At 48.7% G+C, this 12614-nt stretch overlaps 2 protein-coding genes across 10 annotated transcripts in view; one reads left to right on the top strand and one right to left on the bottom strand.

Moving 5' to 3' along the window:
* The window catches only part of RNF20 (ring finger protein 20), a 120040-nt gene extending 117892 nt beyond the window's left edge, over positions 1–2148 (top strand). For all 9 annotated transcript variants that reach the window (XM_080667341.1, XM_080667340.1, XM_080667342.1 and 6 more), the window contains one exon: positions 203–2148. In XM_080667341.1, coding sequence (XP_080523467.1) covers positions 203–379 — 177 coding nt within the window. In that variant the 3' untranslated portion in view covers positions 380–2148. The remainder of the gene's footprint in view (positions 1–202) is intronic.
* A 1640-nt stretch (positions 2149–3788) lies between these two features.
* GRIN3A (glutamate ionotropic receptor NMDA type subunit 3A) overlaps positions 3789–12614 on the bottom strand; it is a 149882-nt gene continuing 141056 nt past the window's right edge. The window contains exon 9 of the mRNA XM_080669905.1: positions 3789–8198. Coding sequence (XP_080526031.1) covers positions 7859–8198 — 340 coding nt within the window. The 3' untranslated portion in view covers positions 3789–7858. The remainder of the gene's footprint in view (positions 8199–12614) is intronic.

The following is a 12614-nucleotide window of genomic DNA, read 5'->3' on the forward strand; positions in this document are numbered from 1 at the left end:
GCCTGATGTGGCCCACTAATAGCTGGGGAGAATAAATATTGAACTTCTGTACGTGAAGGTAACGGGAGAATGGTTTATTTTGTGGGGGAAATGGTGCTTGGTAGATCTTGTTTGCTTGGTAGATCTTGTTTGCTTATGTATGAGAGCCCTTTGGATCATAAACCTTTATGGTTGCTCAGACTTTGACTTCTTTCTTTTTCAGGCACGCCTGACCTGCCCGTGTTGCAACATGCGTAAAAAGGATGCTGTCCTTACCAAGTGCTTTCACGTCTTTTGCTTTGAGTGTGTGAAGACTCGCTATGATACCCGCCAGCGCAAATGTCCCAAGTGTAATGCTGCCTTTGGTGCCAATGATTTCCATCGCATCTATATCGGTTGATCTAAGCCAGGAGAAGAGGAGGGGCTGGCTAGACAGGCACTTACTCATTCACCGTCAAGCCGCTACCTCTTCTCTCCTGGACTGCGGCCTGCAGGCGCTTTGTCTGTCAACAGTTGTCCTTCACAGACTGTACATTGAGGCTCTCTCTGATAGCTGGATGACATCAGGGGAAAGGACTGCTGAGTGCAAGTCTTGGCTTATAAAACGAATTAGAAACAACTCTTGTCTCCCTACCAGCCTTGTGTACTTCCTACTTTTAGGCTTTTCAACATTTTCTTCTTCAGGCTCATTCCACCTGAAGAAGTGAGGTTGGTATATTTGGCTTGGAGGAGGAAAATAAAGAACAGAGGAGACACATGGCCATTTGGGGAGGGAGTGTAAGTAGGGGATCCTTTAGAAATAAGCTATCTATGGGCGCAAACATTTCTTGATTTGGGTAGTGAACTTTTTGTAAACATGGATTACATAGGGTTATAATTGTGCTACTCTTCCCCAGATGGTTTGAAGCCTTAATGAATTATATCCAGGATGACTCAGTTCATTTTTATTGACCAGTGAAGTAACTTGTGAAGGTGCGCTGGATTCCTTGTTGAAGTTAAGTTTTGAATGTTCTACACACATTAAAGTCTTTAAATTTCTTGAGGCCTATCAATTTCAGATACTGTAGCCCCTTCTATCTTAAAATATAATCAAGATTGAAGAGGATGGGGTCAGGGCTGAGATGGAAGAGGTCTGGGTACTCTGGGAACTCCATACGGGGTGGGGGCGAGGGGGTAGGTGAGCGATAAATTTCTCTCATCGGCCTCTCCACAGGGAGAATTTCATCAACCTCTCCACGGAGGTTGTTGTGATCCCTGTTTTCCAGAAGATTCTCTCTAATCTTCCTGTAGGACTTTATATATTCCACAAGCTTCAATAAAGCAGGATTCAGATTGCTTTTACGTTTTTCTTTGAAACTTTGTATTTGCCATTATTAGTTGATTTACACCTGCTGTTATAGAATTGAATTCTGTTGAACACAAATCATCAATTTAGATTAAGGGGCCTACTGTGATTAAGTTATTTATTTATTTGTTAATTGAAATACTTTCTCCTGGTGGTTTTATTGGGTCTGTTCTGAGATGATGCCTAAAAGATGATGGTTTATTTGACTGTTCTGGGTTCTCTTTCACAGCTTACTGTTGGGTAACAGATTGTGACTTGTTTTCCAGGGCGTTCTTAAAGTTGCAGGTTCTTGAATCTTAAGTTTTATTGTAACCAGGCAACCAGAAGTCATAAATCTCTGGCAAAGGGTTGCATAAAATGGGTTCTTTCTGGATCACCACCTGTCCTAGGAGAAGGGTAAGGACAGTCCTTTTGTGGTCACTACCTATAATGAGCAGAACTTGTGATGAATTTCAGTCATGTTGGATGGGTTCAGAAACGGGTTTAACTGGGGAATCTTACCGTATCACCAAAGAGGTCACGGTCCCTCGATCCCCTCACCTGCCTGTCCCAACACAACACATAGACACACAGTCATCATGGGGTCAAGTCCTGTTGCTGGACACAATGCATGTGCAGTCAGCACTTTCCGTGGCTGCTCTGTGCTTTCAGGGCAGTCCTGGGCATCACACTGTTGGTTTGGGGACAAATAGACTACTCGGCAGCAGGTGGTTTGGGTTCAGATATTAACAGTTTATAACAGGTAGGTGCCAGGCACTGTGCTAAATATTAACTTGTATTGTGAATAAAGAAATTGAGGGGTCAATTTTTCTTCATCTTTGGAATCTAGACCATGTGTGTTTGTCTATGTTTGTCTGTCTCTAAGTCCATCAGTCCTGATTAAATGATGTCATGGCTAAGTCATTCCAAAACATCACAAAACTAACTTCATTTGCTTATCGCCCTACAAACTAAATGCATGTGACTGACAGCCAGTTCCACCCAGTGGTGAGGATTCTGATCTTTTATTTATTTTTTAAAAATACATTTTATTATTTTCTTACAGCGAGGAAGGGAGAGGGGTAGAGAGTTAGAAACATCGATCTTTTAAATATGTCCCTCTTCCGATTAAAATCCTTTAATGGTTCTTACAGTCTTTGGATACAGATTCGATTTAACACAGTGATCTTGTCTCTGCATTTCTCTTTCTGTCCTTATAACTTGCCACTCACCTGTACTTTGTCATATTGAAATATTTGATGTTCCTAAGCTGTCTGATTGCTGTAGTTTCCCAGCTCTGGAACTTTGTATATGTTTCTTTTACCAGGGTGGAGGATTTCTGTTATTCTCCACCACACACACACACACACGCACGCACGCACGCACACACACATGCACACTACACAGAAGTGTTTTCTTTGTTCCCATAGCACCTGATGTGCATTTCTTTATCAAAGTCCCCACCATGTTGTTTTGCAAGTTTGATCTCCTCAATAGACAGTTCCACGGGATCAGAATCTTTTTTATCTTTCCATCTCCAGCAGCTAGCCCCAATGCCTCGCTCAAAATCATCCAAAAAATGAATGACTGAATGATGCAAAACATCCTTGGGTAACTTGGTGGCTGAATTAGGTTATAGTAGGTCTGTGTTTTACTGAGATTTGACTTAGGTATATGCCAAAAGAATGTGTGTGAAGAATGCATCCAGCTAGCAGATTCGTGACGGCAAGTTTGCCAGCAACTAAAACTGCCCAAGTTGTCAGAGACACCAAGATGCCTGAGATAGCAGGACTGCCGAGCTGTTTGCAGCTGTGTTTATACCAGGTCTTGGTTGGACTAGGACAGTGGTCGGCAAACTCATTAGTCAACAGAGCCAAATATCAACAGTATAACGATTGAAATTTCTTTTGAGAGCAAATTTTTTAAACTTAAACTTCTTCTAACGCCACTTCTTCAAAATAGACTCGCCCAGGCCGTGGTATTTTGTGGAAGAGCCACACTCAAGGGGCCAAAGAGCTGCATGAGGCTTGCGAGCTGCAGTTTGCCGACCACTGGACTAGGAAGCAAAAAGAGATGCCTAAAACTATTTCTGTGAGACTCGGGGACTACAGTGTTGACAATGGACTAGTGCAGGTGCATTTACCATACTAGCTTCCCTCTGTGGAGCTGGGTCCAGGCTGAGGCAGGGGCCGGGGTGATATAGTAGAAAGAGCTCAGAGGAAAAATAAGATATTGTAAGGCAACAATCAGAATCCTGACAATACAGTATGGTTGTTCTGAAAACAGCACTGCCTACATAAGAATCTCCGCTACTACTGTCACAGCTGTGTGACCTTGGCAATGTATAAGATTCCCTGACCCCTAGTTTTTCCATCTGTAAGCTAGAGGTCTAGTTTACCCACTCTGGACTAGGTCCAGAGTTCATGTGTCAGGAAGGCGTTGGTAACAGCAACATTTGAATCCCCAAAGACAATGTCAACGAAAGTGAAGTCTCTATCTGAACGTTTATTCCACAGTCATAGAAACTAAAGATGGAAAAGACTGGAGGACATCTCGTCCACCCACGTGGTTGTACAAGAAAAGTGGCTGGAGCAAAGCAGCCTGTTCACGTCATGCTCACAAGACAGCATTGCAGGTCTTCCTGGAGCGGAGCGATTGCACACACATTAAAATGAACACACAATGCAAACACTCATACAAACCTTAAGAAAATACTTTTAAGTACATTATTTTCTTAAAACGATTAAGAACTAAACTAAAAAGAGTGAGGGAATCCTGGATTCGATGGATGGCGTCGGTGGGTGACGGAACAACTAAACAGTGAAGGCGGTGAAGTGGTTTTGATGACTACAAAGCAGTTTCTTCTGGAGACTGGTTGGATTTCCTGGTTTCCTGATCAAACATCTGAGTTGGGAGGAAGAGAGGCTCTAAGTCGTTTCCTTCCCCTTCCTTCTCTCTCCACACCCAGACGTGCTCACTAGCTGCAAGGCTCTGACAGACCCCACCAACCCTGAGAAGCTTTCTACCCAGGTAGCAAAGCTGTTCTTGGTAGTGGCTCCACTTACCACTTGTCCGGTTGGCACGGAAGCAGCAGATCCTGTACAGAGTTTGTGTGATCCATGAAGAATGGAGCGTCACCTCCAGGCACATTAAAGACCTCAATGGACTGGTCCCTGAGGCTGCCTCACTTGTCTGTCCCAGACACTCTCCCAACTTGTCTCACTGTTGGAAGAATCCCTTGTCTTCTACCTCGAAGTATCCACACTCAGGGGCCCAGATTAATATTTACATGAACGATCTGTTCTCACCCAGTCATGCTTTACCGTGTGCTTCCTGTACCAGGAATGCCTTGGAAAATAGGGTGGGGGGTGCGACATCATGCCACATCCCAGGTTTCCCAGCACCAGGGCTTGGGAAAGACTGGCCTTCCCAATCTCATGAAATAAGAGCCCACAGAGGAGGAAGGTAGCAGCCTCCTTTACATCTTCCCCCACACACCACCTCTGCCTGAGGACGTCTGGTCTTCGCGTGTTCTGAGCCTGGGGCGTGGAGGGAACAGGTGGAGCAGAACAGAAAGGAGGGTTTCCAAAGGACCCACCATTTCATGAAATCTTTTTACAAAAAACACAACACACTGTTTCACAAATTGCAAAACACTGTTCAATCACTACCGATAAAAATAATCACTAAGAAGTATGAAGACTGCTTCATTTCACCACAAGCAAAGATGCTTTGTTTTTCTGTACCCAGACCCGGAGGCATTGCAGGCAGAGCTGATGGCAGTAAGCCTGCTGCCAGCCCCTCCCTGCTGCTGCTTGCTGCATCCAGGCCCCAGCTCTGGCCAAGCAATTGCTCAGGGGACACCCCAGGAGCTGTGTACAGGCCATCTGCTCTGTGGAGAGGCAGGGCGGCCTGCCATATCATCACCCTGCTCAGAATGCCTCAGTAGAGAAGCTTAAGGTAAACCCGATATACAAAAATCCAAACTTACAAAACAGATACATTAAGGGACAATTAATTGCATTACAAAAGGATTCTTTACAAAAGAATTCACCTCTGGGTTCCTTTAAGTAGCCAGCTTCTCAAGTACAGTCAGGAGATGAGCTGAGTTATAAAAATGTCCATACAACATTAGGAGCATGGCTGTTACGTGAGTTGAGGTACACCTGTACATCCGGGCTACTCAGAGGTCAGGTGTGCACAGAGCATGACGGCAGCGTCTATAGTGTCCCAGCTGGTGCGGATGGGCGGGCACAGCTAAGGGGCATAATCTTTCAAAGGCAGCTGCAAACCTACTTCTGGGCCTGGGGTGAGAACAGGGGAAGATAGGGAGTTTCAAGGCAGAGTTGTCCTGCTTCCATGGCTCACCTGCTCCCTCCCTCACTGCTAAACTGTTCCATCTGTGAGGTGGATGGAGTCTAACGAGAACCTTCCCATCTCCTTCATTAGCATCTCTGCCTACATCCATCCCTGGGTTTTCTCAGACAATTAACTGATTAACAATTAACTGAAGTGTGATCTAATTACAGCTTAGGATGTTATCTTTCCCTGGGAGACTGGGTATCTCTTGGTGGCAATGCAGGGATTCCATTCAAAAAGTAGGCGGTGCCTTCCCAGTGATGGGCAGCTGTTACAGGGCACAGGGGCTTGGCTCAGCGCTGGGAACTCACTGTGGCCTTCAAATGGATCGGGGTGCAACAAAGAGTACTGAGAAGATAAATCAAATCACTGAAACACAAGGAAGCCTAGTCCTAAATGGTACCTGGGGGTGGGAGGGGCTGTATGGAAGGTGAGTCAGCAGGTGTGTGCTGAAGTTTTCATAAAACTCACACCAGACTGAAATCTGAGGGAAGATGAGGGAGGGTGGGTGGGTGAGATGAGATCAACCAAAGAACTTGTATGATTTGCATAACCCATGGACACAGCCAATAGGAGGGTGGAGGCCTGGGGCGGGGGACAGGGGCAGGCTATAAGGGGTCAATGGGAAAGAAAAGGGGACAGATGTAAAACTTTCAACAATAAAGATTTTAAAACAATAAATAAGAACTCTCAGAAAGGCTCTTCTCACTTCTCCCATTGCCTGGGACTGCCACACTTTTAGTGTTTCCTGAAGAGTAATTTTTGGACCACACATGTCAGTCACCTGGGGGTGCGGGTTAGCAGGAGGTTTCTGAGCTCACCTCCAGTCTCTCCCCTGTCCCCACCCATCCTCTGGGGAAGGGTCCTGACAACCAGCATTCTAACGAGTTCCTAGACGATTCCTGTCTACACTCACATGGGGAGTTGACGTTCTCTAGTTCCCATATGTCTTCACCTTCCTGCATGTCCAAGCAGTTGTACAGTGGGAAAGGGATGCCAGGTTACTGATAGTAATCTCTTTTTTTCTGATATCCATCTTTTAAGAGCATTAGATGAGGACTGGGAGAGAATTGGAGGGACCAAACCTATTCACAGCTCCTCAGAGAAAAGCAGGAGCGAGGCTGGGAGACTAACTTGGTTTTTATCAATACGGATGTGAAAAGCACAGGGCTCATTTCTGAATGGTGTAGCCTGTGATGTTCACACGCTTGAGGCTCACATGTGGGGTTCTTAGATCTAAGAGCTAAGTGACTGCTGATCTGAACGGCCTCGTAGATGGTCTGCAGAACTCTTTCACTAAACCCCCAGTCACAATAAGCAGGGATGTTCCGGTTGCATCCTAAGGCCACATCCTTGCTTTGTTTTTCTCTCTCCTTTACAGAAGGCACGCACTACCGTGGAGATGCTGAGCTGGGTTGGAAGTATAGCCCTGTTCATTTCTCAGCCAAATTGCTTTTCTGGCCCAGAGCTTTTGTTCTAAAAGCACAGCGTCTATTTTTAACGCCTCTTTGGCCTGTCCTCTGTCCCTGCTCACCACATCCCTGTCCCCATTCGTAATGGCATGTAAACATATTCCTACTAAATGTCAGGACGGTGTCAGAGAGCTCAGACCTTCTGAGAAATGAGGCTCTATGGGATCCAATCAAGCCTGGGCCAGCTGCGATACGGATGAGTTCAAGCCAATGTCTGGAAACACTCACTTCCCTGCCCTTAGCTTCTCTAGCTCTGACCCTGTTCCCTACTCAGAATGCAGGAACAAATCTAGATTGGGGAGTTGTATCAAAAACCACAACCCTGGCAACCCTGTTCTATACTGAGAATAAAACCAACAACCCAGTAAGACAAGGGAATGAGTAACAATTTTGCATCCCTTGTCAGTGCAGAGAAAGGACTGAAAACCAGAAGTAGTCCTGTGGCACCGGGTGGGAGGCTATCAGAGCTGGGGTTGTCTGTTATTCGCAGATCCCTTGCCCGGAGCTCACTCCTGACTAGTTTAGGATTCCTGCCCTGGAAGGCTGCTACCCTGGACACCTAGAGGGTGAGCGTGGGAAGAGCTGCTGCCGGACAGGGCGGACTTGACCTCTAAGACCCAGACCTCAGTCCCCCATACCTTCGTCAGTGGTTACAAAGGAGCATCCCAAGGTGTCCCCAGGGCTCTGAGGAAGGCCAGGGGCCGAGGTGGCGCAGCGTGGCCGCCTAGGACTCACGAGTCCGGCGCGCCCTCTGGTACTCCTCCAGCTCCGCCTTCCTGCTCACTGCCAGCTGCAGCTCCTGCCGGATCACCTGGATCTGCTTCTCCAGCTCCACGAGCTCCTGCATCACCGAGGTCCGCACTCCCTGCAGGGAGTCCGCCTTCCCGTTGGTGGTCAGCGAGGCGGGGAGCTCTCTCCTCCGTGGAGGGAGAGGGATGTCCTGGGGGATCCCCAGGCCCGGCTGGTTCTGTCCTCCCTCCTCACTAAAGATGTATTTTCGTGGGATGTCATGACTCTGATGGGAAGTATTCCACACGGAGAGCTGACGGGGTCCCACGTTGGACCTAGGAAACAAAGAGGCACTGTAGGCTGACCTTCCACGCCGCTTCCCATCTGCGAGCCGTTTCCTGGGTGGATGCTATAGGGCTGGGGACACATTCAGAGATGCAGGAACGAAGCCGTGGACAGACTGCCTGCTAGCTAGCACCATGGGGATGAAAAAAGCCAATACAGCTGAAGGTCAAGGTCTTATCAAGTCTTCTGCTGCCCTGAAACTGGAATGGGTGTATGCACTGGAGGGCTGATGGACCAGGGTGTGGCACATTCTCACATGAGAACCTTAGATGCCTTTTAGCCCCTTCCTGCCCGCAGGGCTCAGAGATCAGCACAGCCTTGAAAGGGTCTGTGGCTAGAAAGACGGCTTTAGTGAAAGTAGGAATGTTTCTTTAGCTGTGGGACTCTAAGCATGCGCCGCAGGGTGGTTACTATAATACCACTCACCTGTCGGCCACAGGACCACCTGATGTTTACTGCTTGAGTTTGAGAATAAAAGCCTACATGTTGCAGGTTTCAGCAAAACATTTCCCATCACAGGGATGACTTTATGTGTGTTGGGACTGACAGCTTAACAACAACATCATCAACAACAACAACAGCAGCAGCAAAACACAAGAAAGCCTCAAGTTCTGGCCTGGATAACGAAAGTCAAATAGAAACAGACTCCAACGCTCTATCAGGCTTGCGTCGAACCGCCGCCCACCACCATGTCAGAGAGAGGGCCGCAGACAGTCAGCGAGTCACTGCTGGCCAGGCACGGGGGGAGGAGGATCTGGTTTCTGAAATACACTTTGACAGTAGATGCAATGAGAAGAGCTTCTTGCTATAAGAACAGATTAGAACCCAAGCAGCAAAGCTGCTGATTTCTTCCAGCCTTGTTGGAGGAGGATAAGGAGGAGGAGGAGGAGGGGAGGGAAGAAAAGGAGGAGGAGGGAGAGGAGGGGGAAGAGAAGGAGGAAGAGGAGGAGGAAGACAAGGAAGAGAAGAAGGAGGAAGAGGAAGGGGAGGAGAAGGAAGGAGGAGGAGGAGAAGAAGAAATAGGAGGAGGAGGGGAAAGAGGAGGCAGATGGGAGGAGGAGGAGTGGAAGGTGAAGGAGAAGGAAGAGGCAGAGGGGGAGGAGAAGAAGGAGGAGGGGGGAGGGGAGGAAGAGGGGGGGGAGAGAAGAAGAGGACCACTTTTGCAATCTACCACAGGGCCAAACAAAATAAAAACGTTCTATCTGGTCCTTGTGCCTTGGTCCCTATCTATATAACTAAAGCAAGACTTTATTCCTGGACTCTCATTTGCCAGGAAGAGGAGAGGACCTGCAGGGGAAGGGATAACGAAGTCTTGATTCAGTTACACGAATGACTTCATAGGATGATTCTATTTCATTTCCCCCCGTGGTAGATGGCAAAAGTGGTCACAATCCTTTGTTCTTCCTTTCATCCCTCCCCTTTGAATTTGGTCCAGTCTCATGACTGTTCTGGGCAAGAGAAAGTGGCAGAAGTGGCAGAAGTTCTGCCGGAAACCGATCATTATCTCACTAATAGAAAGATGTGGACAGGGAACCGGGAAGGCTGGTCAACAACCTTCATTGCTCTGAAAGGTCAGAGCTAGTTCGCTCACTGTTTAGTTGAAACATTGTTAGCTGAAGCAGCCTCCTCCTCTGTTCCTTTTATGTAAATTTCTGTTATTGGAGTTTCCTGCCTAAGAGCTATGGGCGTATCCCATAGTCTCAATAAAGGGGATAGCAAGGCCAGCGCAGTGTGTAGTCCTCCCACTAGAGGTGGGCTCCCGCCTGGCCCCCAATATTCCCAAATTAATACTTTTTCAGTCTTTTTTCATTTGTGTGCGGCCTTCTCCAGAACCCGAACCCTGAACCGGAACCCTAAACCACGCAGGACGTGAAAGGGGTTCCTACAAGTCCCACGCCCAAACTTTTAAGAAACCTCACACACTTGCACTGTCTCTCAGAACTGCTGTTGCCACGTGAGCAAGACCAGACTAGTCCACTAGATGGTAGCAGACCATTGGAAAGAGTCCCAGTCTTCCCAGGTGGCCCAGCCAAGGCCATCACAGACAATGCCAGCCAAGAGCTGCTCCGCCCCCTCAACCCCCGCCCCGCGCCAACCCCCACCCCACAGGCTGCTGCAGACATGTGAGCAAATGCAGCCAACATCAACCAAGTCTGGCCCAGATCAGTAAACAGCACAGATGACCCATAGATTCATAAGCAACTCACTGTTATTTAAAACATTAAGTACTGAGATAATTTCTCACAGTAAAAATTAACTGCTACATGCCCCAAGCTATTAAAACACACAAACACATTCCAAACCACCCTGTAGTTCTTTAGCATTTCTCATAGTTTAAGTCTCATATACATGAGCAGGGGGTACTAGACCTTACCTCTCATGTATCCTGGGCTGGATACTTATACCTGGATCAGAGATGTAGTTATAATTTTCCTTCTAGCCTTATGCTTCCATTTAAAATTTTCTTCAACCGATTTTCTATTGAGTTTGAATAATTCCAAAACAATCTTATTTGCAATGTGTGTTATATGGTTTACAATTTTTGTGTAACTTGGAGTGAGAGGAAAGGGAAAAGGGGGGTGCATTGGAAACGCAGTGGGGCAAAGGAGAGACCAAAACTTACATGAAATCACATGTTAAAGGAAACCAAGGACTATATGTAAATAGTCTCTTGCAATATCCACGTTTTTTCTCTGCTTTAAACAAAAATAGAAGCAACATCAACTTTCAGACCATGGCCTAAAATTCTTCCCAGTCTTTCCTCAAACACACATGTTAGTAATCCATTTATTTATCTACTAGAGGCCCGGTGCATGAAAATTCATGCACTGGAGGGGGGGTCCCTCAGCCTTGTCTGCCCCCTCTCACAGTCCGGGAGCCCTCAGGGGCAGGAGGTGACCCAGAGATCAGGGGAAGGCAACACCCCATCACACCTCTGCTGCTGCCACTGCCAGCAGCGCAAGCCTTGGCTGGCCCTGTTTACCTGAGCCTCAGGCGGCCCTGGGCGGCTGGGCAGCCGACAACTGAGGCTTCCCTGCGCCTTGGACTGGCCCTGGGCAGCTGGGGGCCTGAGAGGACTGGGGGACTCTGGAGGCAGGCGCGTGGGGCGGGCCCAGCCTTGCTGCGTGCCTGCTGCCCCAGCGGGGCTGAAGGAACTGGGCGCCACCATCTTGTGGCTGTGGGCGCCGCCATTCTGAGGGCATGGCAGTCAATTAGCATATTCCCTCTTTATTAGATAGGACTAGAGGACTGGTGCATGAAATTCATGCATGGGGGCAGGGAGGGGTGTCCCTCAGCCCAGCCTGCACCCTCTCCAATCTGGGACCCCTCGAGGGATGTCCGACTGCCCATTTAGGCCCAATCCCACTGGGACATCCCTCTCACAATCCAGGACTGCTGGCTTCCAATCGTTTACCTGACTGCCTGCCCAGTCACCCCTAACTGCTTTCCCCTGCCGGCCCGGTCACCCCTAACTGCCCTCCCCTACTGGCCTGGGTCCCTCCAACTGTCCTCCCCTGCAGGCCCAGTCACCCCTAACTGCCCTCCCCTGCCGGCCTAGTCCCCCCCCCAACTGCCCTCCCCTGCAGGCCTGGTTCCCCCCAACTGCCCTCCCCTGCAGGCCTGGTCCCCCCCAACTGCCCTCCCCTGCAGGCCTGGTCCCCCCCAACTGCCCTCCCCTGCAGGCCTGGTCCCCCCCAACTGCCCTCCCCTGCAGGCCTGGTCCCCCCCAACTGCCCTCCCCTGCAGGCCTGGGTCCCCCCCAACTGCCCTCCCCTGCAGGCCTGGGTCCCCCCCAACTGCCCTCCCCTGCAGGCCTGGGTTCCCCCCAACTGTCCTCCCCTGCAGGCCTGGGTTCCCCCCAACTGTCCTCCCCTGGTTGCCTGATTGCCCACAACTGCCCTCCCCTCCCGGCCATCTGGTGGTGGCCATCTTGTATCTACATGGGGGCAGCCATCTTTGACCACATGGGGGCGGCCATCTTGTGTTTTGGAGTGACAGACAATTTGCATATTACTCTTTTTTTAGATAGGATTGCTTAATTCCTTCAACAAATATGGAGCACCCAGGAGGATGTCAAATTGTAGCAGACATGGGCATTTGCATAGATATTCTCCCCCTCAAAAGAGAGTTTTCAAGCCAATGAAACAAACACTAGTCCCATAGAATGATTCATAGGGGAAAACCTGTGAGTGGGGCATCTATCCACATGTCTTACTGGACTGTCCAGGCAACCACAGAAATCAGGTACAAGAGTCAACCTGGTTTTCTCCAGAGCTTTGAACACGTATCCAGGAATAGAACATAAAGTATAAGCCACACACGCTGGATTCCCTGAGAAACTCTAGTTCCTAGCATCACAAGTGCTCTGATAATCGACAGGTGGCTCTGGACCACCTGTGAATGCC

The sequence above is a fragment of the Plecotus auritus genome (genome assembly GCF_963455305.1).
Source record: "Plecotus auritus genome assembly, chromosome: 5".
Lineage (NCBI taxonomy): Eukaryota > Metazoa > Chordata > Mammalia > Chiroptera > Vespertilionidae > Plecotus > Plecotus auritus.